Source organism: Marmota marmota, unplaced genomic scaffold (genome assembly GCF_001458135.2).
Source record: "Marmota marmota marmota unplaced genomic scaffold, marMar, whole genome shotgun sequence".
Lineage (NCBI taxonomy): Eukaryota > Metazoa > Chordata > Mammalia > Rodentia > Sciuridae > Marmota > Marmota marmota.
The window spans coordinates 49,481,704-49,509,507 of NW_025999968.1; the positions used below are offsets into that span (position 1 = coordinate 49,481,704).

The 27,804-nt window shown below is 33.5% G+C and overlaps 1 protein-coding gene across 4 annotated transcripts in view; it reads right to left on the reverse strand.

The window, feature by feature from the left end:
• The window catches only part of Ltn1 (listerin E3 ubiquitin protein ligase 1), a 47,094-nt gene that overhangs the window by 15,889 nt on the left and 3,401 nt on the right, over nt 1–27,804 (reverse strand). For 3 of the 4 annotated variants that reach the window (XM_048803540.1, XM_015478675.2, XM_048803541.1), the window contains exons 2-23: nt 25,212–25,415; nt 24,493–24,591; nt 23,611–23,841; nt 21,345–21,397; nt 20,277–20,457; nt 17,919–18,092; nt 17,169–17,359; nt 16,359–16,494; nt 14,641–15,456; nt 14,151–14,192; nt 11,283–11,472; nt 10,448–10,687; nt 9,492–9,645; nt 8,674–8,818; nt 8,130–8,316; nt 5,762–5,921; nt 4,772–4,876; nt 3,460–3,602; nt 2,302–2,437; nt 1,962–2,106; nt 862–1,075; nt 173–410 (exon numbers count right to left, since the gene is read on the reverse strand). In XM_048803540.1, the coding sequence (XP_048659497.1) occupies nt 173–410; nt 862–1,075; nt 1,962–2,106; nt 2,302–2,437; nt 3,460–3,602; nt 4,772–4,876; nt 5,762–5,921; nt 8,130–8,316; nt 8,674–8,818; nt 9,492–9,645; nt 10,448–10,687; nt 11,283–11,472; nt 14,151–14,192; nt 14,641–15,456; nt 16,359–16,494; nt 17,169–17,359; nt 17,919–18,092; nt 20,277–20,457; nt 21,345–21,397; nt 23,611–23,841; nt 24,493–24,591; nt 25,212–25,415 (4,184 nt within the window). The remainder of the gene's footprint in view (nt 1–172; nt 411–861; nt 1,076–1,961; nt 2,107–2,301; nt 2,438–3,459; nt 3,603–4,771; nt 4,877–5,761; nt 5,922–8,129; nt 8,317–8,673; nt 8,819–9,491; nt 9,646–10,447; nt 10,688–11,282; nt 11,473–14,150; nt 14,193–14,640; nt 15,457–16,358; nt 16,495–17,168; nt 17,360–17,918; nt 18,093–20,276; nt 20,458–21,344; nt 21,398–23,610; nt 23,842–24,492; nt 24,592–25,211; nt 25,416–27,804) is intronic. The other variant, XM_048803542.1, reaches the window with a different exon arrangement.

Consider the following 27,804-nt stretch of genomic DNA (forward strand, 5'->3'; position numbering starts at 1 on the left):
GGTAAGGAAAAAAATGACCAAAAAGATCAAAAAAACAAGTTGGCATTCCTGTTCCTGAAACAGTCAGGTCTCCTTTTTATTTTTAATTTGGCTTTTTTTCAATGATTAAAAGTAAAAAAAAATGTATATATTCTATTTGTTAGACCACGGTAATATTCACTTAATTGCTTACTTGAAGAGCATATGATAAACAGCAATTTGCACAGGCCTAGCTCTGAAGAGGAGTAATGGGGCCAATGTATTTAACAAAGTCTGGAGATGTTCTGGCAAATTTGTTTTTTGGCCAGCAACCAATTTTGCAGGAAGTTTCTGACTCAACAGCTGATCCTTCGAGATGTATGTTAATGTTTCACACATGGGCTTCAGCATTGCATTCTTAAAGGATGTTTCAGACAGATCTTTGTTTTCTCCTGACAAAACAAATTAAAAAACACACACACATACCAAGAGAGAGTTAGTAATAGAAGTTGCTTGATTCATGATCGACATCATTTAAGAAAATGAAAATTAGACATAGACATTACAGAATTCCTAACTAGAAATAAGAAGTGAATACTTATTTCAGTTAATCAACTGTTTTAATGACTTTTACTACATTCTTTAAGAAAGCAAACAAATATTCAATAAAGATGTTCTACTCACATTACCTGAATTACTATTATTTTCATGTATAATGGTCTTTGGATACACTGGCCATTTTTCTATTTGTGTCCATACTGCAATGCAGCATCATATACAAGCTTTTTCTTCTCTTTTCTTTTACTGTATAGTACTATTCAATTCAAACATCTAAAGCTGTTGTTTTAAACTTTCAACATGTTATTTTCTATCATTCTCATTATTATTCCCTTTTTTACTTGCCTGTAACAGTCACCAAAAGAGGCAAAAGCAAACTGTGGATGCCTTGGGAAAAAAATTCTTTCCATTCACTGATTAGATTTACAGGAAGATTGCCAATGGTATCCAGAGTTGTTGAATCAAAAAAAGCACTGAGATCACAGGCCAAATCACAGCTGACACAGGCAAACAGTTGTATGAGTGGAACAGAACACAATGCCTGATTCTCATTTGTTGTCTGAAGAAACAACAGAAATGAAATCAGTAAGCCGACTTCTACCAGAATACTATGAACAAAAAAGGGAAATTCTTCTTATACTTCTCTGTATTAAAAAATAAAAAGCAGTTGAAGTGTATTGTCTGAAGAAGTTGATGTATGTTACATCACAACAACTTTTTTCAAAGTAAGATACTAGCAACAACTTATTCTGAGATGCCCTTTTTTATTTATAAACTCTGGAAGAAAATATTAACATCTACCACTTCCCAGTTACAATTATGCATTAAATGTGCATTTCCAATCACCTCAATAGCCCTGTTACAAGTTGCACACTAAATTATTTTACAATAAAGAAACTTAAATCATATAGCTCAAGTTTAAAATCCCAAGTCACACAGCTAATAATCAGGTAAAGCAGAGACTCAAAAAATAATTCAGTCCTGACTGACTTGCCATCCTGAAGGCCACAAGCAAACTCTGATTGCTTTGGGTCATAAAAAGAATACCAACCTCTTTAAAAACATTTTAATATCAGCTCAAGGATCTCATCACTGAATTATGATGATAGTCATCATCAGTCATTTTCCTAGTCTGCCTAATAGTACCTAGTGAGTATAATATCTACAAAAAAGAACTGAAAGAATGTGATGAGTAGCCAGGCATGGTAGCACACATTTGTAATCCCAGCTACTCGGGAGAGTGAGGCAGGAGGATAGCAAGTTCAAAGTCAGCATTAGCAACTTAGCAAAACTCTGTCTCAAAAAATAAAAAAGGCTAAGGATATGGCTCAGTGGTATAGTGCCCCTGGTTTCAATCCCAGTACCACCAATGAGTAAATAGTTCTGATACAACACAGGTAAGCACAAAGACCAAACAGAAGGAAAGATATATCAAGTTAATTTACCTCCAACCAAGCCAACATGGAACACATGATGAAGTCCCATTCACTCTGTGCCAAAGGAGATGAGCAATACTTCAGAAATAAGGAAAGGAACCGGATTATTTCTATATTTACACCCAGTACCTCTGGACTTGCTTCTGATAAATTACTGTGGTGAAGATAAAAACAAAACAATCAAAACATATTAAAGAATTATATTCAATTAGAAAATACTTCATTTTAAATCATATACTTGTAAATAACTGACTTAAATATCTACCATCCTATTACTATACAAAATTATAACTATACATAACCTAGGTCCACCTTGTATATGGGAAGAAAAAAATATAAAATCACCTACCAACTAAAAAGAAAAATATCTTCATGTTCTTTCTTCCAAGATATTATAATTTTTAATATACCATGTAACAGCTCTCCATCATCTATGCTTCTGGTTTGCAGACAAGAATTAAAAATGGCAAGATGTCCAAAACCTCCTAGAATAAAAAAATCAAAAGAAAAGTTTAAAATTTTTGAATTATATTGCTACTCTAAAAAAGAAAGTCTACTTTGAAAAGCTAAACTCTTTCTTGAGAAGTGCCCAAATCAAAAACTCTTTAGAAAGGCTTATATGAAAGAGTTAACAAATGAGCATATTAATACAGGCCAGAGATCCTATCTCCATAACAGCACCTAGTACAAAACAAAAACTATTCTAAATCTGATCAGCTCTTACAGAGTCTGAAACTTTAGAATCCCTACAATTCTCCAAATCCATCTTCTCATGCATCCTAACACCCTCTATTCCCAACCTTCTACCTTACATACCAGCTGAACAGAACTATCTATACCCTTGTATGATTTTGTGTATCAGGAATGCTCTTTCCCAACTATGTCCCACTATGTAAAGGTGCTTTATCCTCCAACACCTAGTTGAAATACTTGTGTTTGTAAATCTCCATTGATACCCTCAAAGCAAAATGGAAACTCTTTCCTTTCTACCATTTCCATACTGTTGTTTTGCTACATCATTTATAACATGATGGAACTTTACTTATGTCTGTCTTCTCTACAATAGACTTCAATACAGAAGATTTTTGCATTTATTAAGTTAACAAATAAATAAACTAATAAACTAAGAGTGCAGAAAATTCAAAAAAAGTTTCAAATACTGCAAAAGCCTTTACATGTTCAATCACTGGCTGAACCAGGAAAAATGAGGCATGGCTTTAAAAAGCTATAGATGCAAAAGAAATGATCACATGACTATTTTTTTGAGGGTAAATCTTTCCTTAAGGACATAGTATTCCTTAACTACAACATGATAAAATCCAGTCTTCAGGCACGATCATCCTAATGTCTTATCAACTTGTTATATAACAGAAGCATAAAATAGGAACAAAACATCGGTAATTCAATTTATTGCTTTGCTACATTTACTTTTACATATTAAAAAAAATACTTCTTTCACCTCAAGTAATTATTAAGATAACGAAATATTAATTGTCAGGCAACTAACCATCAGTACTGCAAAGGTCCTCCTTAGTCCAACCCAAAAGAGCAGGTATACATTGAGCACTGAATTCTTTCTTTTCTTCTTTTGACAAAAATGGACAGAGACTTTGAATGGTATGCAAATTGCCTTCTGTTAGTGGAAAGAAACTGTTTAAAGAAAAAATATGAATCACATTTATTCTACATGTACAGTTATTTCATAAAATTCTTATTCAAACTATTCCAAAGAACTAATAATTCCATTATATAAATACTTGACTATAATGAGACTGACAACTGCTGATTCTAGATGATGAAATTGTACTTGGTTTTGTTTTGTTTTACTGCTCCTCTTTTCTATATAGTCTTAATTTTTTTAGATGAACATAATTTGTCCCCTATGTATGACTTTTTAAAAAATATACCAACGGTCTGGGGTATAGCGCAATGGTTCAGTACCCTTGCCTAGTATGAATGAGGCCCTAGGTCAATTTCTAGCACTGCAAAAAATAAAAATAAAAATGTACAAACATTCACACATAATTATAAATATGTATATATACAGATATATATATTACATATACATATATATGAATACACTATCAATATTATTTCTTTTTTTTAATATTTATTTTTTAGTTTTAGGTGGACACAATATCTTTATTTTTATGTGGTGCCAAGAATTGAAGCCAGTGCCTCACGCATGCTAGGCAAGCACGCTATCATTTGAGCCACATCCCCAGCCCTCAATGTAATTTCTTATTCTTTGTGTCATTTTTATTCTTTGAGTTATTTTTACAATGTTAGCACATCTACTTATCCCAAATAAAAAGTTCTAAAACAAATTTTAGGTAAGACCTATAAAAATCAAAATTTAGTTCAGACTTTTACTATGCCAGAATATATACATATCATTAAAAAATTCTTCTTGGTGAATCACTCAATTCAAAATGTTTGTGAATCTCAGCTGATGATAAAGTTGAAGTAATAATGTGAATGCTGAGTGCTACACTAGTATATCCAACCCCACAATCTACTTCTGTAACAAATTTATTGCATTTCTAGAACATATTTCATAGGATAATCTTTATTTAAGAGAAGAGAAATAAACCATTTTCACATAGTGAATAAAATGATGAAAGAAGTGTGTTGGGAACAGAAAAAGATTTGGGGGGAATATAGAACATGAGTTGCTTTAAAGTTTTACTTTTCATTCTTTAATTTCCTCATTTCCTAAACCTTGTTTTTCAGATTCATTAAACATTATTCATCAATTGGAGATTGCCAGGTAAGCAATTATAACAAATTACAAAGTAAAAACTTTTAAATAAGAATACCTTTCTTTTCTTTTATAATGTGGCTTTACTTCATCAGATGAAATACTTCGGGAAAGGATCAACTTAGCAATAACGAGAGACCAGAGTGTGCCATTTTCCCTGGATCTAAACAAGGAAGAAAAAAAATTACATTGCATTTGGGAAGCATTCTTAAAAGAGTTTTAAACATTGGCTATCTAGACTACTTTTACAGAATTAAAATAAATCACTTTGTGAAGGCATCGATTCACCCAAAACTTCACATCCAAGCAAGTATCATAATTACCCAAAGGACTGGGAATTTAGGCTTTTAATACTCCTTCCACAACTGAGACTGAGCTCTCATTCCAAGTCAATTCCAAAGTCCCTCAAATCCCAAAAAACGTGATGAGCTTGAAAACCAGAGACTATAGCTGAGAAAAGGATATCTCCCAGAGGATAGTTAGTCTGGATTAGGATGAAAACCCAACAAGCACTAATACCCACTGAGGAAAGTTGTGAGTGTCAAATTTGTGGGTTGGGGTTGGAGAGGAAGTCAGGGTCCTCTGCCACTATAAAACATGCTCAGACTATTATAAACAACTGATAATCTCTTAAACAAAAAGTCTTTTCAAAAAATCAAATACCTAACTACCATAAGATCCACAATGACTGTTTTCATTATGTACTTTCCTTAACTTCATGTTGTGATTGCAACATTAAAACATACCCAGAACATGTAATAAAGATTGAATCTGAAAGTAGAGGCAGGACGGATCACACATAACAAATTAAAATTTTCTATAGGGCTCTATTTCTTTCATCAACATCTGCTCCCTGAATATACAAGCCAAGACCAAATATCCCCCCCAAAATATTCAATAATATCCATTAAGTATTTATCATGAATATGGATTATTTCAATCAAACCTCCAAAACATTAGCATGAAGTGGGCTTATCCCTTAGAGAAGACAAAATCATACACAACTAAAACGGTCATTTAAAAAATAGAAATTGAAAAGGATTCTTACCTATTAAACAGAAGCTGTAGAAGGCCAGCAGTATTACCAAGCACACGAAAGTTATCAAATGTAATATCCATTTTTTGAAGCATTTCACAAAATCCAGTCACAAAAATAGGTGGATTGTCTAGCTCTTCACACCACTGAAGTGAATAGAGCAGTTCTGCAACTAACAGAATGGACAGGACTGAATTATCAAGTGTACATGTGACTAAACTCTTCAATCATTTTCACTTCGATGCCTCATTTTCTAACACTGCTATGCCCACTTACCTCAAAACATCTATAAAATGAGTTTCAAATCTGATTTGAGATGTACAAGGATAATGAAAACTGAGAAGAGTTGTCTGACAAAGTATCACCCTTGCCAGGTATGGGGCAGCCTGTGCCCTAGTCTGAGCCACTTAAGAGGCTTAGGAGAGGATTGAGATTAGGAAACTTGGAAAAAAAAACTAGGAAACTCAGTCTCAAAACAAAAGGCCATTCCTCTTCAAATCTTTCTTGATGCTTTTTTGGATTGGTTAAAAATATGACAGGAGAAGGGGGTTAAAAAAACACCACAATGAGCCCAAGTAACAGAGTAGTCTGGTCTGGATTCAATTCTATGTCCACCTCAACTGTATATACATAGTTAACCCTGAGGACACTACAACTTATCTCACAGGACTGTTGTGAGAATTAAATGATCAAGTGTCTATTACAAAACCTGGCATTCATAGGTTTATAATACATAAAAATCACAGCTCCCTTTTCTAAAACCACATACAGATTGTGGAGTCAGAAGCCTTGAGACCTAGTTCAGAAAAGACCTTCACAAGCTATGTAACTCTTATCAAGTCAAAATATGTATGTACATTCCATGTATGTATTATATATCAAAATACATTCTCTTATCATGTATGACTAAAAAAAGTTAAAAAAATAAAAAATAAAAATAACAAAAATTTTAGAAATCAAGTGATAGGGTTGATAAGAATTAGTAGCATGGGGGCTGCGGTTGTGGCTCAGTGGTACAGCACTTGCCTTGCATGTGTGAGGTACTGGGTTTGATTCCTTTTTTTTTTTTTTTTTAAGAGAGAGAGAGAGAGAGAATTTAATGTTTATTTTTTAGTTTTCAGTGGACACAACATCTTTATTTGTATGTGGTGCTGAGGATCGAACCCAGGGCCTTGGGCATGCCAGGCGAGCACATTACCGCTTGAGCCACATCCCCAGCCCTGGGTTTGATTCTTAACACCTCATAAATAAAAATAAAGGTCCAGCAACAACTAAAAAATATTTTTAAAAAAGAATTAGCAGCACAATTAATAAAAATGAATTATTCCTCTAATTTCCACTTTTGTTTGGACAGATTAACTCTGAGCAAAACTGTAAACTGTGGATTTGCCTCCCCCTGTCCTCAATGAAATATGCAGCTGGCTAACTTCCACAGAGCATATATTCTCTTCTATTAGTAACTGTGTTAGAGCTGAGAGATTACAAGAAGACTGACACAGTGCAAATCCTCTACCTTTAGTACCATCTGTATAAGTCACACCATTAATCACAGTTGTTGTTCTTCCCCTCCCCGCCAAAATACATAAACAGGTTTATTTAGGAAAGCAGATAGACACTCAAGGGAGAACAAAGTCAGGGAGTAATCTCAAAAGACAGATGCCCATGGGGTAAGCAAAGAATACAGTCTTAAGGAGAAAGCAGGCTATCTTCCATCTAATCCAGGTCTCCGAATGAGGAAATTTCCTGAGGTTCTAAGTCCTTTTGAAATTCAACATTTCAACCTCCACTTGTCAGAAAAATAATTAGGGCTCAAATTTAAAGTTACAGAGAGGTTCAGCTGGGTGCTGTGGCACACACCTATAATCCCAGCTGCTTGGGAAGCTGAAGCAGGAATATCACTAGCTTGAGGCCAACCTCAACAACTTAATGAAATACTACCCTATCCCAAATAAAAAAATTAAAAGGGCTGTGGTATAGCACAGTGGTTAAATGCCCCTAGTTCAAGTACCCAGTGCAAAAAAAAAAAAAATACAGAAGTTCAAAAATCAAGGGAAAATTCAGAATGTTTGATAAAAACATACCAAAGTTTCACAACCACTCTCCTTAGGGCATGTGCCCCAGGTTCTCCTTCTCCCTATGTCATACCAACTTGATAACTGATTTTATACCAAATTTTGATGTACAGCTAACAAATTATAGCAAGATTTCAGTATATATGAATCCAATTTGCAATTTAACATCACTTAAGTAACTGCAAGCTTCCTATCACTAAAATAATTAATAGAAAGCTAAAGATTCTTATATATTTAAGTTACTATGTAAATATTATTTTAAAATTATATTTATTTGTGCATTATATCTGAATTCTCATATTACTTACTTATTTTCTCAAGCACATTATTTTCTAGGACTATTTTCTTCTTTAGTGCAACAAAGATCATCTTGCTTAATAATGCTGAAGTACACAAATGGCTGGGAAGTGTTTTTGTATCTTGTTCCTTAAAATCTGTTTTAAAACACTCATAATTTAAACTCAGTCTTCCCTCTAAAAGCGGTCTGTATAACCACTGTGAAAAAAAAAATACATACAATTATATACAAAAATCATTAACATTCTAAATTATTTACTATCTATGTAATTCATGCAGGAAACAGCTGAGGTTATTAGAATGTATAGTTTATTAATAAAACCTCAAAAACATGGAAGTTTGGTTTTTATTACAGGAAATTATCAACATGTATATTTCTTCAAGATTTCTAAAGACAAAACCAAGTCTCATTCACCTTTACACCCAGCTCTGACAATGTCAAAGGCAAAACAAGATACTCATTTTTTTTCTTTCCCCAGAACAAAATAAAATATTCAAGTCTGTATGAAATCCAAACTTAAGAGTGTGATATGCACTCTCCAATCTCAAACATACCTGAATAGGAAGAGACTGTCTCATCTCTTCCCACTCACTGTTGTTTGGCATTACACTTCCAATATAAACTCCCAAAAGATAAGTACCTTCACTCTCTAGAAGTGTATTTAACAAATCATCAACAGCAGACAAGAGGACCTGCAGACTGAAAATAATGTAAAGAATTTAACTGTTGTAATTATGCTATGACCAGCTTTAATACTCTAATAGATAATAGCATACTTGAAAGAAAAAAGACAAAAATAGAAATAGCAGTAAATGACGCCCTCTTCCCTGTAGACATACAGTCAAACAAAATAGAGAGCTGCTTCTATTTCATAATGAAAGGGACTAGACCAATTTCAGATCCGATATTTCTGAAATACAACTACCTTATTTCATGAAAAGAGCACAATTCTTTGATCCAACCCCAAAAACCTCTATAGGCACTGTTTCCATTCTTATTATATGTATTTAGGTATGATATTTGAAATATATTTGTAATTCAATAAAACAACCAAGAACAATGAATACACATGTCATGAGAGATTACACTTAAAAAATCTACACCAGCCTTCAACACAGGATAGTAATAACACCATATCACTGACCACAAATTAGCAGTCCAGCAGATAAAACAAATCACTCTTCAATTAATTGAAAGTTTAATGGAAGCTCATTTTAAAAAATTGTTTTGGAAAAAAATGTGTATATTTGCATCATCTCTTAGAGTCCTATAAGTTATTTTTCATAGGCACTCACACTAATCATGGAATCTTATTTAAGGACAATGGTTTGGTATAAAAGAGACACTGTGCAATTGTCTACAAAAAATTTACCTTGTGTTATCCAAAGATGAAGACTGAGCTTGTGTCTTCAGCCACAGAGCAGACGAATGTAGGAAGGTACTCTGTTTATGTGTACTGCCAGTTTGATGAACCAATAAATTTACACCAGAGAGCCAAGTATTTTTCAGTTTACAGATTAGAAAATCTAAAATTAAGATGTTAATAGGAATTTATAATCTCACTGAATTAAACCTCATCAATACAAAATGTCTTAAAGAACTCATTGCAGATCTGTGATATTTAAGATATCATTTTAAAAATAAAATAAAAATTCAATTGCTAAAAATTAACTGTGCTGTACACATGCAACACTACAAGCTAGCCTGTATCATATAAATGTAAAATGGTAAGATTTTATAAGTTAAGTCATTTACTGCTCTGAACTTCTTTACTAAAGAAGTTTTCCTTTTGGAGATACAATAAGGAGATCACTATTTCCAAACAGACAAGTTAGTATTAAAGAAGGGGCTGGGGAAGAAGGGTTCTCTATCATATCATTTTTTATATCCCTTTGATAAATAAATGGGAGTTGACACATAGGGCAAGAAAAAGTTTTGCAATGATCTCACATAATCTCAACTTCATTTTGATATGCACCAAGACAGAATGTTTCTTACAATAACAAAGAAATAGTATTTCCCTCTTCTTATGAATGAGGAAACTGAGGCATCAAGAAATTAAGCAAACTGCCAGAGCTACTAAGTAGAGAGGCTAAGATTCTAAATTATCTATTATACCCCCTTCCAAAACTATTTCTTTGATCAAGTAACACCTAATCTTTAATTTGGTTTCTAAAACTGATTTATACAAGATTGTAGATATTTACTTATAATGCTTTAAACTTTCAAACACGTTATGATTCAATTAATAAAGCCTGGGCACTTACACTCACTATGAAGGTCAGAGCCGGAGATTCCCAACAAAATATTTGAGCAGTAGGCTATTACCTGGCAAATGTGTTTTTTCTTTGCTCTCAGCACATAACTGAAAGAGAGTTAATAATAAATCTTCAGATGATGGCATTAGCAAGCATCCTTTTGCTGAGGTGAAATAGTTATACGCCACATCACAGATAAAAGACACTGATGAATCACTATTTTCAGCTTCTGACAATGTCTTTGTTTTGTATAGAGTTTCATGAAGTTTATCAATAATTCTTCCAACATATACTTCTCCAATCAAGTAATCTAGAAAAAAAAAAAGTCCAAACAAAAAATAAAAAATATTAACAGTGTATTTGAAAATATCTTACCTTGAATTAGCTTTTTTATGTGAATTTTTAAAAAATATTTTTATTAGTTATAGATGGACACAATCCTTTATTTTGTTTATTTTTTATGTGGTGCTGAGAATCGAACCCAGTGCCTCATAAATGCTAAGCAAGTGCTCTAAAAACTGAGCCACAACCCCAGCCCTTTATGTGGGTCTTTTAAGGTGCTCATGTATTACATAAAAGATTACATTAACAAATCAATCTGTCCTGACACATAAAAGTCCAAAGATAAAGCAGTTTTAAATTAAGTTAAAAAAATTGCAATAGTTTACAAAATTAAGAGTAGCTTTGCCATATCCAAAACATTTTGAATAGAAAATACTAAATACCTTTGGAGTCACACTATGAAGATGAATAAACATTTAGTGTACTTTAAAAAAAAAAATCAAGATATTTGAATAAGTCTCATTAATCTGAACCAATAATTTGCAATCTGAGCAAGGAATCCCCTCAAAAGGTGAAAAAAATTATTATCTCCTGCTAGAGAACAAAAAACATATTTTCCCTACCATTTTTAACATGTTGGGATAATACCAAGCTTAGAAGAGTCCATTCTTCCGAGAAGTGAGAATCTGAAGACAAGGTGGGTTCCAAGTTCTTATTACAAAGACCATCTGCCAAGGCAACCAGTTTCTCTCCAAGGATATTGCCTTTTAGCCAAGAAGTTACTAAAGCATGTTTATCTGAACTAGAACATGCCTAAAACCATAAAATTAAAGCAAAGATTAGAAGCAAGATCAAAAAGTACAAATTTCTAAATTATTATCTGTACCATTATCACCACCCTTCATCATGATGGCCGTAACTTTATCCCCCACTCCTCCTCATCCTAGTGTTCAAGAAAGATTGGTACATACCCTGTTCCCCACTACCTCTGGTTCATGTACACTTCCATGTGTTACAATGTTTATCCTCCCAACCATAAATATTACCCCTCTTCTTTATCAAAACCCCATCCACTCTTTGAAAATCAGTTTAAATCCCACCTGCTTTACGACATCTTCCCCCATCCACTCTAGCCCACAAAGATCACTGTTTTTCTCTGAATTTCTAAAGCACTTACTGGATTGTATTATTACTTAAATATTTCATCTGTGTATGTCTTGTCTTTCCAATGAGATTGTAAGTTCCTTGAGAGCAGAGACTGTCTTAAACTTCTTTGATACCTGCTATCAACACTGCAGTTATGTTCAATGAATAATGAATGGATGAACTTTGAAGATAAGATTTATAAATGTTCTATAGATATGACATTTTGTTCATTAATTTTGCTAAAATTAAAGAACAATTAATGTATAATAATGGTAAATTACTTCAACATGAACAAATGGACTTATTTCCCCAAATTCTATGAAACAGAATTACTGGGGATAGGTATCTGACAGCAACTTATTTATTTGCATTGGGTGGAGAAGTAAGGAAAAAAACTTGTAAATCCACCCCCAAAAGCATGCTGATCCATGTTCCCAGAGCTTCTTTTGCTTTATGGGCTGAGAAGAAAGGAATTTGCAACTTGGTTCATTTCAAAGCAATCTGGAAAAAAAAAATCCAAGTGCGGATTGGGTAGTGCCTGATAAACTGCTTATCCTTTTATTTAAAAATTATAAGTAATCAGAGCTTATATTTTAGTCCAAGCTTTACCATTAAACTAGCCTTATGACCTTGGACAAATCTCTTAACCATCCTGGGCCTATTTACTAATTTGAAAACTAGAAAGATTAACCTACAGAAACCCAAAGGTCCTTTTATGATTCCAAATTTCAGGTTTTTTTTTTTGTTTTGTTCATTTTTAAATAAACTGATTTTATAACTCTACCTAAAGAAACAGGTTCTATAAATCATTTAAAAATATTTAGCATTTAAATGGCTATAATACTGGCTTTCCTAAATTAATTTACCAAATAAATCCAACCTATTCTATAGAATTCTTGTAGTAAAAAAAAAAAAAACTTCTAAGTAAAATGTCTCTCAAGTTAGCAAGTCATAAAGTTCAACATCTTATGCACTGACATGTTTAATGTAAAAATCCAAGCAGCTGTAAGGAGATGCAAGGCTAATGAGTCATAGAAACACAGGAGGCAAATACTAGCTAGGAACTTCCAAACAGTATGCTGGAAGCAGATATTCTTCTAAAAAGGTCTGAATACTAGGACTACCTGGTAGGAGTTATCAGTCTATGTTTATCTAATTATTGACCCCTGCTGAGGATGTAGCTCAGTGGTAGAGTGCTTACCTAGCAAGCCTGAGGCCTTGGGTCCAATACCCAGTACTGCCAAAACAGTACTCATCATTCTAATTATTGACTCCCTCAGCTGAAATTCTAGGCTTATCAAGCAGCCGTGTGATAATTTGGCATTTCATGTAGCTTGGCTATGGGAAAGGAGGCACTGAGTAAATTAATAGTGTGCCTGGTAAGTTATACGTTCATTGAATAATAAGAAATGTAAAATTTTGTATGTTTTGTAAAAGTAAACTACTGGGGAAAATGGGAACTTATTGTTTAATATACACCAAGTATGGGTCTTACAATACAAAAAAGTTCTAAGGACTGGTTGCACAACAATGTGAATATACTTATCACCACTGAACCGTATATTAAGAAATGGTTGGAACAGAGTTAGGATATATATAAATCAATGTTAGCATGCATAAGGCCCTGAGTCAATTCCCTTCCTTCCCAGGAAGGAAGGAAGGAAGGAAGAAAGGACGATAAACTTTATATTAACTTTAAAAATAGAAAAAAAAAAACTTGTAAAACAAAAAAGCAACAAATGCTTTAAAAGGAGGAAGAATTTTAGATGGCTAGTCATTCTAGTTGGAAAAATGTTATAACACATCTTCATTAGAAAGGAATACTTAAGCCATTTTTTAAAATTCTAAGTTGTGTGTTCTTTATTTTCACCATTAATATTCCTATTAAGTCAAGTTACATGTCACACAAAAGCTGGAATATTTTAATTTGCCTTCACAGTATTCCAGAGTAGGGAAAATTTAATTTTCTGAACTGTTCTAGCAAAGGTACAACCACTCAATTCACTTCTACAAAAGATAAAGTACCTAGGATAAGAGTAGCAACTTGCATACTTAATTAAAAGATAATAAAATGTTTAATTCTCCCTGCATTGCTTGTTAGGAAAGAAACACTGGCTTTCCCAGAAATTGTTTGTTTTTCCCTGATATGCCTAACCAGAAGAATAACTGTACAAAAAGGCAAAACTAAATGTCTTCTCAAATTAAGGTAAGGAAGTTAAAATAGTAAGGAAGTTCTCTAACACAGATACCCGATTACCTGGCCATATTCAGTGTGTGAATATAACTGTGGCTTTGACTTTTCTATACCTACAAATACAAAAAAGAAAGAAAAAAGCCTAAGATACCTTTTGAATAACCTGATGAAGAGAATTCCATTCCAGGTCCTCCTGAAAGAAGAAAAGGAGTTAGAAACAATATGCTAAAATGAACAGCAAAACTTTTTAAAGTAATGAAATCTCCGTGTAACCAATCCAAAACTAAAACATTTCGTCCGATTTTAAAAATTATGGACTGAAAGAACTCACCCTTTTATTCCTAACTTTTTGTCATTTTGTTTTGCTGAACCTGCCCAGAAGCCTCAGATACTTCCCAATCAAAAATACATTGGGTTATTTTGTTTTCTTTTGTTTTGGGGTGTATGAGGTGCTGGAAATTGAATCCAGGGCTTTGTGCGTGAGAGGCAAGCACTCTACCAACTGAGCTATATCCCCAGCCCATATTGCTTGTTTTTACATTGACATTCATAGGCAAGAAATAAAGCAAAAACAATCCCAAGAAAACTTCTTACTCTCATTTATTATTACAATAACTTAGAAAGATATACAAAAGTAATACCTTGGTTAGATCATCCAAGACATCTTTTCTTTCTACGTCACTGTCACAGCAACAGAGGGCACTATACAAAATGTCCACCAGGAAACCAGCATCTTTCCTTTGATCTTCATTTAGCCAACCTATTAGTTTACGATATAAAAATTGCACTGCAGGATTTTTTTGTGCAAGTTTGGTTATTTCAAGAGGTTTGCCTTTGACAATACTCTCTTTTTCATCACCAAGGAGCATTTTAAATACTTGGCTTGAAGAGAAGGAGTCAAGAAGAGTAGACAGAAACCTTAAATGTTGCTCTGACTTTTGTTCATTAACATAATTAATACTCATCTCTGCAAGTTTACAGACCAAGTCTTCCAAAGGTTTTTTCCTTAGAGGAGACATAATGTCTGAAGAATTATTAGTGAGAAAAGATTCAGATTCAGTTGGTAATTCAGAGGCTTCACTGTTCTCTCCTTCTGAAGATACATATTTTTCAATCTCTTTATTACCTTCAGATGTCTGATCAGCAAATCTAACCTTACCATTTTTTTTTTTATTTGATTTCAAGGAGCTCTTTGGCTTCTGAAGGACCTCTAACAGGTTAGATACACCCAAAACAGATTTAACATCAGCCTCTGGCTCATTGATTTTCTCGACACAGATCTCTGATAGTTTTTCCCAGAAATTGAACAGTACATTCTCCAAGTTTTGCACCATTTTATCATCTTTTTCTATGTCTGCTTTAGCTTCCCAGGAACTTAAAGTTTCTGCTAAATGGTTAAATAATTGACCATGTTGCAATCCTGGATCTTTGAGAACTGTATCAATAAAAGGGATCAACTGAAAGAGAAAGTAAAATATATAAACATTCAGTTTTCAAGAAAAATAAATTTTAAACAAATTTATAAGACTATAAAATTTCATATTTAATAACCAAAAAACAATTTTTCCTCAGAACTGTGAAAAAAAGATCATTTTTCTATCATACAAAAAGCTTAATGATTCTACCATATTCCACCTGAAATTATTTATTTTTGTGCTATGATTAACCATGATTTATTTATTTATTTATTTATTTATTTATTTATTTATTTATAACCATGATTTATAATCCAGTTTTCTTTGCATCTTCATGACTTTTTCAGGTAATTTTTGCTTTTCTTTCTTTTACAGGAACATCTAGATATGAGACTACAAGTAAAAGATGAGGCCTAAAGAATTCATAACTTCTTCTTAATAAATTTCAAAGGTAAGAGAAGTTACCTAAGACAACAACAACTAAGATCTAGTCTTCTGTAATTTCATTAATTTCTTATTGTAGGGACCATACTGTGGAACCTGCTTTCATCACTAGATTTAAAAGCCAAGCCCAACTGCTCACAAAAGTATAAATGTATTTGAGTATTTTAAAAGTAACAAGATGATATTATACAATTTAAACTTAATAACAAAAGATAACAAACAGCATCTTTCAAATTCAGAAAATTTTGCACTGTATATATCTCAAACAGGATTTTAAATCCAGAACTTGGAGTATTTAATCAGCCTAATGCATAGTCATTCGATATTATATTACACTAGAAACTAACAAAATAGAATTTTTACTTACTTGGTCGAATATACACATTATTTAAATAAAATCTATATATGGAAGGCTAACTACTGAAAATGGCAACAAGACACAATGAGCTTATGTCTTTATTATATTTGTACAAAGCATTGATGATTTTCATGTTAAGTACCTGATCATTGACGAGCATCTGTTCAATCTCTTCCTCGCCTAAGTTTTGTTGCATTATAAAACGTAAGCATTCAAAAAAAGCAGACACTACTGCTGAACACTCTGAAAAGCTGGTTCTAATTCTCTCTGTTGCCAGCCTAAGAAATAATAAATAACTATAGATTACTCTTTCATGAATAAGAACATAAGAAGAAATAGAAATTTGAACCATAACTGTATATCTTTTACTAAGTGAAAAGATTTTTCAAGTATTAATAAACAACTATAAAATTTATCAGTGAAAAACTGGTTCATTTTCTGCATTAAGGCATTTGTTATCAATATTAGAATAATATAACATTTGAAAAATGGACTATTTCTTCTAGGAATTTCACCATATTTACCTAGCTTTTTGCTAGGTACTAATAAGAAGCCTTGAGAGTACCCCAAAAAAGAAGTCTGGGCTGGAGGTATAGCTCAATGACAGCGTGGTTGCCTAGCATGCATGACACCATGGGTTTAGTAGTATGGTGGGGTGTGGAGGAACAATACTGAGCTGAGTATACTCTCAGGTGCTTTAATCCCAGCCACTTAGGAGGCTGAGGCAGAAGGGACACTTGAGTTCAGGAGTTCAAGCCCAGCCTGGACCACTACTCACAATGAAACCCTCATTTCAGTAAAAAATAATAATAATAACAATAACTCCAATTGTATTTTTCCAAAAAGTTTAACAGTATTTAATGAACAGCAAAACAATTTGGAGAAATTCAAATAAGAATATAAACAAGAAAATGTCCTTTGCTTTTAAAAACATAGAATTTAAATTCTTTACCCTGCTACTAGAGAGGTGAGGAAATTTTTGAAGAAATCCAACTTTGGATCTGTAATGGACTGAGGCAATTTGCTGATAAATGGCAGAAGATACGGATATATGACTGTAGCTAGGCCCCGACCACCATCACGAACCACAGTCGACAACTTTGGAAACACACTTTTTTTTGCATTTACATGAAGCCAACAGTCCTAACCAAAGAAAAGATTATAATAATAATGAGAGATCATAAACACTTTTCAATTGAGACATAGACATATAGACTCTCAAAAATAAAAATCAAATATTTTACCTAAAAAAGACTAAAATCTCACCATCATTAAAACAAAAATCTAAAATTATAAATATACTACATATAAAATCACATATTCCGTATGCTTACAGGACAATATTAATCAGGAATAATTATTTAATTTAAAGTATTTTCATAAAAGCTGATCTCTTAAAGAGACAAATTATATTTTATCTTATATAAGATTCAGGCATGCTGACTATACTGAAACATAGACTCAAAAAATAATTAATATTGGCCAAACACAAAGTAAAATAAAAATCTCTACACCATTTTTATAGTCACTTGAATATTTGTACTAAATTTAGATTAAGTATTTATTTCCAAGAGGCATTTTTCCAGTAAGTCTTAGGTATTATTATCTGATGGTATCTCTCTCATATTGTATCTAAGATTTCTAAAATACAACTAGAAAGAAAAGTGTTCCCCCAATGCATAAATGTGCCTCTCTTACATACCTCAACAGTTGTAAGTGTATAGAGTACAGCCTCCCAGAGTGCTGGACAAACAACTGGGTCACTGTCATCAATGCTAAGTAGAACAGATGGGCTCACTTTGGAAGCTTCATCTTTCATCAAATGTGGAATGCGTTGGCACAAAGCAGACACTAACTCAAAATATGCTGAGCGGATCTAAAAGAAGCAATAGAAAGGTGAATTAAATTAAAACCTAGCAAAGTTTGATAAGATTTATTTATGGTAGTAGCAGATAAGAATATTCACATAAACCCTGCCACTGATAAAACTAAATAGCTATAAAAATACTTTTTAAAATCTACTTAAGAATATCAAATGGCTAAAAAGACATCAGGAATTATAAGGGCAAAGTAAAGGCAGAAAGATTTAATTTAACATTTTCAATGGGGGCTGGGGATGTGGCTCAAGTGGTAGCGCGCTCGCCTGGCATGCCTGCGGCCCGGGTTCAATCCTCAGCACCACATACAAACAAAGATGTTGTATCCTCCGATAACTAAAAAATAAATATTAAAAAAAATTCTCTCTCTCTCTCTCTCACTCTCACTCTCTTTATTAAAAAAAAAAAAAAAAAAAAAAACATTTTCAATGACTAAAGTAAACACAATTCCTTTTTCTTAGCAGAATCCTCATTTGGGGCCTATAAAACAGCCAAATGAACAAAAAATAAGCCAAGTGGAGTGTCCATGCCTGATTGCAAGTTTGAGGTCAGCCTCAGCAACTTAGTGAGGCCTTAAGCAACTTAGTTAAGACCCTTCTCAAAAAATAAAAAGAGTAAGGGATGTGGCTCAGTGGTTAGGTGCCCCTGGGTTCAATCCTAGTACCAAAATAACAAAAAAGAAAAAAAAAAAAAAAGGAAATTCTCAAACCTTATAAAATCTACAGGAAACACCATACTTAACATTGAAAGTCTAGAACTATTTCCACTGAAGTTGGAAACATGAAAAATATGCTATCACCACTTCTTAACATGGTAAGAGGACAAATAAACAATACAAAATAAGTCAATACAAATAAATAAGAGGGAAAAAAAGACTTGAAAAAGAACCCAAATAACTATAAAACCCAAATAACTATAATTGCAGCAATATAACAAGATAGAGAAAACAATAAAATCTACACAAACAATTTTGAGAACTAACTGGAGTCTAGAAGAGTGAAAGAGTTAACTGGATACAAAATTAGCATATAAAAGCACAGCCTCCCTACATAACAGTAGAAACAAAGTAGAAAATGAAATAAGAAAGCCCATTTCATAATAACAATAAAAGCCACAAAGACATATTCACTGTAAAGAATAGTAAAGCATTCTTAGATGCAAAGGACCTAAATAGCAAAATGTACTTTCCCAGCTGTGGTCAAACAAAGTGATGTTCTGCCTTCTTATTTTAGTTCTTAAACTATAGAAAGTATTCTTTTCAGGCTTTACCGTATTCTTTTCAGGCTTTACCGTATCTTTTAAAACTCTGTGCTTTTGGTTGATGATTTTCACATTTTAAATGGCCTCCAAGTACAGTGCTGAAGTGCTGACTACTGTGTCTAAGGGCAAGAAAACAGTGATGTGCCTTACAGAGAAAATGTAACAGATAAGCTTCATTCAGGCATGAGTTCAGTGCTGCCATTTGTGAGTTTACTGTTAATGAATCAGATACACACAGTGTTTTAACTAGAAACCCATAAGAAAAGGCTGTATTGATCAGTTTAAAAAAAAAAAAATGCAACCAGAGGCTCATAGAAACCTAACTCTGTATTTTCCTTAGAAGCAAAGCTTTAGTATTCACTAATTCAGTAGTTATACTGTCACAGAATATAAACTACTATGAATAATGAGAATGGACTATACAAACAAAATACATACATTAAAAACGTCAGAAGGATCAGCCAGTGGAGATGGAAAAGGGGAGAGAGATAGGGACAAAAGAGAAAAGATAATATATTAAATGAGAAGAGTGCTACACACATGAACAATTTTAAGGGATCATGAACAAAGAAATGATAATTCAAGGTTGAACCTGAGGCTCAAAATAAATTAAAAACGTGAAAATAGACAGTTGAGGTGGAGCTTGGTCGTAAAGCAGGTACTCAGCAGGCAAGAGTTCCCTGGATTCAATCCCCAGGCATGTGTGTGTGCACGCACATACACACACATACACAAACACACACACACACAAAAGAACGAAAAAAAAAAGAACACCATTCTAAAAGAGAGGTACTTCAGACCTAAATGACCCACCACAAGGATGTGCTTGCAGAATTTTAAATATAAACAATAAACATAAAATATAAGCATAATCATTTAATAAGAAATGTCTTGAAATTTAAAAAAAATAAACTTAAAGATACCTGTGGTACATTGTGTTTTCCATATTTCCAAAATTTATTCTGTGATAAAAGAGACTTAAATTTTTCCTCCAGAGAATCAAGCTCATTATCAGGTAAGAGGCAAAGCAATTTCTTTAATGCCAATAAAGAACAAGTTACAACTCGATAGAATTTAGCTTCTCTTTCTTCCTCTGGAACAGTTCTTTATTTAAAAAGAAAATAAATATACATAAGAATTGAGAATAAGTTAAACTACATAATTTGCATCTCTATTTTAAATGTTTTATCATTAAATATCTACCAAAGTTGCTTTATTTCTATCTTCTGCTCTTCCCTTTGCCAATTCTCTTCAAAATGCAGTTTTACTACTAGTACGAAGTGAAAGAAGATGAAAAGTTATTGCTTGAAATGACTGAACAAGTATGCTGCTCTCTGTAGCATGTACTGGGGGGATTCTAGTAAGGATATCAAAGCATCTCTGATTACATTCCCTTATTCAGTCTTAAGTTTAATTAGAACATAAAAGTAAATAAAACAATCAAGCACAATGCAGCCTGTCTATAATTCTAGCCACCTGAGAGGCTGAGGCAGAATGATCACAAGTTCAAGGCTATGCTTGGCAACTTAGCAAGTCTCAGAAAATAAAAAGGGCTGGTGATGTAGCTCAGTGATAGAGTATCTGCCTTCTTGCATGCATAGGCTCTGGGTTCAATCCCCAGTACCACCAAAAGAAAAAAAAGAAATAAAACATTCTACTACTCTTTCAATAAAACTACTTTAGAACTACTTAGTTTCTTCAACTATTTTCAATGAGAAAACAGTTCCTAGTATGACTGTCATAAGATTAACACGGTAAAAATATATAAATATCTCTTTCTAATAGAACTAAATCTGCAGCTCCCAGATAGTTCTCATTAAATAGCAAGACAACTTGCAAGTAAAAGCATCTGGTATGTTGCAATATATTAAGTTCTCATCTCTGCATTTAGAATTCCTTATTTTTAGAAAATAGTATATTGAAATTATATCTGGTTATCTATGAGTAAAACAAATCATTAACATGAGTTACTTACAAACAATACAACTTACTGTGGGTCACTGAGTGTATCAGGTGTTTCTTTTAGAAGATGGTCTTGCAGCACCTAAAGATGGAAGAAAAATACCAGAGTCTTTAAGATTTTATTAAACCGTCAAGGATCAACAGAGAGAATATAGATAAGTTTATTTTTTTAAATCCCATAAACCTCATCTTACCTAAGCAAAATCAAGTAGTAAAACTAAAAGGTCTGAATTTTACTCACTGCCCTTTTCCTATCAATTTCCAAGGCTGACAGCTGCTGGGGTAAGAAGGACAAGGTACTCCTTTTCTACACTTCCAGTTCCCATCAAGAGAAATTTTCCACTAAATATTTTTGGTCACTTGTTCCTTTATTTCTCTTGCACACAGCAATGCAATGTAATAATGAATTAGTAAATCTTAGAAAGAAATTAGGCTCTACTTTCCTCTTCCTTCCAGGAATCTCCTGGCCCAGAGAGAACACACATTGTGCTCTGCTTTATCTAATAAGAAGGTCTAAAATTTTCAAATGTTGGGTAAGTCTGCCTACTTCTAGTGTGCAGTACCAGGGAATCCACTGTTCAAGTATCAACAGCTAACATTTATTGAGCTTTTCCACATGCCAGGTATTGCTTTAGGTATATTTTGTGCATAAACAAAATCACCCCTCATAACAACTCCATGAAATACAATTCCTGTTTTACAGATGAGGATAGGTAAGCACAGAACTTGCCCAAGGTCACACGCCTAAATAATGGCAAAATGGCAAAACCCAATGGTATGACACAGGGTCAGTAGTAGATAGTGTGTTATATTTTTTATAATGCCCCCCCCTCCAAATTTTTTTTTTTTGGTACTAGGGATTGAACTCAGGAGCATTTTAACACTGAGCTACATTCCCAGCCCCAATTTGGTTTTGGTTTTGTTTTTTTTTTTTCTTTTTAGCAACTTGCTAAGTTCCTGAGAGCCTTGCTAAATTGCTGAAGCTGGTCTAGAGCTAGTGATCCTCCTGCCTTGTCTTCCTGGATCCCTACAATTACAGGCTTTCAACATCACATCCAACTATAATGCTGACACTTTGATCTCGTTTTCCTAATACCTCTATAATAAATTGGCTTTGAACTTGGGAAAGTTATAACCCAATAGTTATAAAGAACTATGGCAGAGACAAATAACAGGAAAATAAAATGGAGAAAATAACCCACATGTGATCAAGTATCTACCCACAACAAAGCCAAAATCAAAAATTTTTAGAAAGGCCTATGAACAGACAAATCAGTTGTCTTTAAAACCATTTTTGCTGGGCATAGTGGCACACGCCTGTAATCCCAGCAGCTTGGGATGCTGAGACAGAAGAATCACAAGTTCAAAGCCAGCCTCAGCAACGGAGAGACACTAAGCAACTCAGACCCTGTCTCTAAATAAAATACAAAATAGGGGTGGGGATGTGGCTCAGTGGTCGAGTATCCCTGAGTTCACTCCCTGGTCCCCCCCCCCAAAAAAAAAAAAACATTTTCTCCAGACACAGTGGTATACACATACAATTCTAGCTACTCAGAAGGCTGAAGCAGGAGGATTCCAAGTTGGAGGCCAGCCTAAGGTTCAAAATAAAAAAGACCTGGGATATAGCTCAGTTGTGAAGCATCCCCAGCACCAAACCAAAACACAAATTTTTTTCCTGAAATTCTTAGAGAGTCTAAATCCATGACACCTCACGCTCATAACATTGATCATTTGGTATTTTAAATGAAGCAATGGAAGGATTAGGACTCCTTTTGAAAATATGGTTGAAGATACAAATCCTCACCCTAGGGGAAAGAAAAAAAAAAAAAAAGCCCTCAATTAAAGCTATGTCCAAGAAAACAGTATCAGAACAGAATTAAGTCCGAGGACATCCAGCAGGTGGAAGGAAATCCCCATACCCTTTGAGGTCATGAAAGTCTTCTGTGCTGACTATGATCAAAGTAGAGGATAAAACTTTTATCCTGGCCAGGCGCGCACACGCCTATAATCCCAGGGCTCAGGAGGCTGAGGCAGGAGGATTGTGAGTTCAAAGCCAGCCTCAGAAATTTAGCAAGGTCCTAAGCAATTTAGCAAGACTCTGTCTCAAACTAAAATACAAAAAGAGCAGGGGATGTGGCTCAGTGGTTAAGGGCACTTGGGTTCAATCTCTGGTACCAAAAAAAACCAAAAAACCTTTTTTCCTGACACACCTACCATGGCAGGTAAGAGAACTGTCATTGTAACAAATACCTTAAATGCTTAAGAAAAAAATAGAAAAAGTTTCCAAAAACTTACAATGGTAATTTCATCCTTACAAAATGCTATGGCTTCAGGCTGCTTGCTTGGAGGGAAAGCTGCTTCAAATGCGTCTTTTGCTGCACATGCGGCTGGTGTGTATGTATCACACTGAGCCATTAACCAATATCCCATTACACTTTTTAAGTAGGGAGCCAAGTGTTTCTTTACTTTTAGGATAAGTTTTTCAAAAGCTTGTTGTGTGGCTTCTCGAACCCGGCGGTCATGATCCTATTGAAAAAACATGTCATTTTAAAATAAATACAAATACAGACATTTCTATTTAAGCTACAATGACCCATTATTAAGAATTCACCTGTGTACAGAGCCAAACTAAAAATCAATTTTTTGAGGGTATAGCTCAGTGGAAAAATACGTTTTGTATACATACAGCCCTAGGTTTGATACCCAGAATAACAACAGAGAAATTATTTTGAAATGTTGAGAACCTGGGATTTATTATATCAGAAATTATGTAAAATAATTAATGTTTCCTTTTTCCCCTTCCCCAGTAAGATTAAGATTGTATTCAAGACAGATTCAAAGCTGGGCACTGATCATGTAATTCATTCTCCTTCTTTGGCTGCAAATATACAAGGAAATAAAATAACTGCCAAAATTTATTACAACTGCAAAGTATCTGTGTCATTCTCTAGTAATGATCTAATTTCTGAAAATACAGACTCTAAACACTCTTTCAAACCAACATGATTTAAACTGCATAACAATCCTGACATAAGATTTCATAACTCTCACCAATAATGGATCACTTAAATGACAGTCACCATGATTTCACCTAAATATATGTGTGTGTGTGTGTGTGTGTGTGTGTACACACAAACATACACAACAAAAATAAACTAGTAAATTCCTAATACTTACAAGTGAAATTTTACAGAAAATTCTTGGCCAATATGGAAGAACTCCTTTTACAATTTCTGTCTCTCTCTCTGTACACATGGTTCCAAATTCCTGCATGGCCTAAAAGTAATTTATTAACATCATTAAGTATTAACAACTGTAATATTGGCTACTGATTATTCTGTTCTGGAAGCTCAGTCTATTTTATGTAATGAGAGAAGATATTATTTCTGTGTATGTCATAGGGATTAATATACACAGTTGTTTCAGTCTATAAAAGTAGAAACTATTCAGCTGCTTTTTAAAGAAATTAATGTACAAACAAGAAAAATTTTTAAATCACAGTGCTGAGCTGGACACAATGATACCTCTGTCTATATCCCAGCTACTCAAAAGGGTTGAGGCAGAAGGATCATTTCAGACCAGAAGCTCTAGATTAGTCTAGACAATATAGTAAGACTCCATTTTTAAATAAAAGATAAAATTACATTCCTTAATAGTAAAAAACATATAGTCAAAATTCTAAAAATTTAAAATGTTTCAGAGCAACAAACTAATTTATAAGCCAGAAAGTGTTAACTAAACTTACAACAACATGTCAGAAAAAAGTATATGACTGTAAAAGAATTAATAACAATTTATTTTTCTTTGCACTGGATATGCCCATAACATTTGTTTTTTGTTTTTGTTTTTAAAAAAAAGGTGTTTTTTGTTTATTTTATGAAAACAAGAAAACTTGCTTTTAATTTTGTTGTGACGTCTTTCTTAGAAAGTTTCCGAAGCACCATTCGGAAATCAGAATCTACAAGACTGTCTATTTCTTCAGCTCCTTGAATAGCAGGAACATAGCCTAGGTCACTATGAGATGTTCCAAAACCAATAAATCCAGGCACCGTTCCCTGTTCTTTGGCAAGGAGTTCTGCAGCTCGGCCACTGTTTGAAGGCTGATAAGAAAATAGGAAGAAAAGAAGTCAGATTCCAAGAAGAATTCAAATTTTAATTTTAATTACATAATTCCTTGACAACTCTCATAAGAACAAATTTTCGTGAATAATTTTTTTCCTAGTCTAAGATTTCATCTATTGCAAAGTTTCCCAAAGATGACTATTTCTGTCACCAAGAACTTATCAATAATGATCCTACAAGCTACCCACTATTTCCTGGTTTCAATGTTTTTGAACATTGAACAATGTTTTTGAAACCGTGGATACAATCCATTAGTGGCTTATGGTATCAACATAATGGGTCATTTGAGAATTTTAAAGAATAGAATAAAATTTTAAAAACCAGAATGCATCACATGTGGTAAAATTTTCATAAATGTTATTTTGTCAAGTTTTTTTGTCAGATTTTCACATAAATAGCCCTTATTCACATATATGTGCATTTTATAATGATATAAAATTAAATGATAAATGGGTCTGATTTTTTTCATTTATCCATTCATTCAAAAGGTATGTAATTATTTATTTAATTTCAGTACTGGGGATAGAACCCAGGGGTGCTTAGCCACTGAACCACATCCCCAACCCTTTATTTATTTATTTATTTATTTATTTATTTTTTAGTTTTCAGTGGACACAACATCTTTATTTTTTTATTTTTTTATGTGGTGCTGAGGATCGAACCCAGCGCCCCGCGCATGCCAGGCGAGCGCGATACCCCTTGAACCACATCCCCAGCTCTCTTTTTATTTATTTTGAGACAAAGTCTCATTAAATTGCTTAGGTCCTCACTAAATTGCTAAGGATGGCCTTAAACTTGAGATCTTCCTGCCTCAGCCTGGCATGCTACTGGGAGTACAGGCATGTGCCACTGTGTCCAGCCCAACAGAGATTTATTAAGCAATCACCATGGGCTAGATCTAATGACAGCTGCTTCTAGATAGAGTCCCTCAAGAGTAGATACATTTATTTCCACACACTCGACACCTAACCTCTTTGGGATAATATTACATTGTTATGGATACAAAGATCAATGCAATGGTCAAAATATAAAATATACTCTTCTGTTTGAACCATAGTCAGGGGTTTGACTGATAAACAATATAGTATTCCCTTAGTACTAAAAGTTAAACAGTTGTTACAGAGAAAGAAAATATTTGAACTATTTAAAAGAAAGTAACTTATTCATTATCATTTCAGAGGAAAATGCCTCAGTTCAACCACCATGATGATGTTACACTGGAATTACGACATCTATATTTCTATATTTCTTACTTCTCTACAGGGATATTTGCAAAGGGATATCCAAATGTGTGATACAAACAACTCGTATCTAGCAAAATCATGTTTGGAAAACTTACTTGACAAGGAATAATCTGGCCTACTTTCTAATCTAAACTGAGTAATCAGAAATAAAAATCATGGCCTGAATAACATTTTTTTCCCAAACTGCAGCATTTAAGACTAATTCAACAAAAAAAAATCTCTATATTTGAAGCTTTATTAAAATGAACTAATATTATTCACTTCAGTTTTCTCAATATTGGTACATGAATAAAGAGTACAAAGGTAATTAATGAATTATAATAAAATGCTGAAAACTAAATACAATGACAACAGGCTATTAGAATGTCACTTATAATTTCATTTGTAAACAGTTTTTCATTATAAAACAATAAGACTAATTGCCACTGAAGGAGTGAAGGCTACATTCCAAACTAACTTGAAATACCAAAGCTGACAACAATTACTAGGGTAGAATAAACAGTATCATATTTTCAATTTCCAATTTAAAAGTAACCATTATTTTTTAATGTATTAATTGTATGTTTTACTCATGTCTACTTTGAATTTCTTTTAAGAGAGAGAGAGAGGAGTGAGAGAGAATTTTAATATTTATTTCTTTTATTTTTTATTTTTTTTTTTAGTTTTCGGCGGACACAACATATTTGTTTGTATGTGGTGCTGAGGATCGAACCCGGGCCGCACGCATGCCAGGTGAGCGCGCTACCGCTTGAGCCACATCCCCAGCCCCTCTACTTTGAATTTAAAATACAATTGCAATGATAATCTTTGTGGGTTAGATGCTTATACACATACTTTAATCAAAATTAAGAACCTTGATTCTATTTTTGGCAATTAATTTTTCTTATCCTGTCTCTACTTCTGTCTACATTCTTTTGTACCTGGCTTCTGCAGGTATTTGAGGTAGCAACCCTTAGTCTAGGTTTAAAGACCAAACTAAAGAAGTCTTACAAGATCTTTCACACTGGTGGCAATGTCACATGCCTGTGATCCCAGCATCTGGGGAGACTGAGGCACAAGGATTGTAAATTTAAAGCCAGCCTCAGCGACTTAGCAAAGGCCTAAGCAACTTAGTTTGACCCTG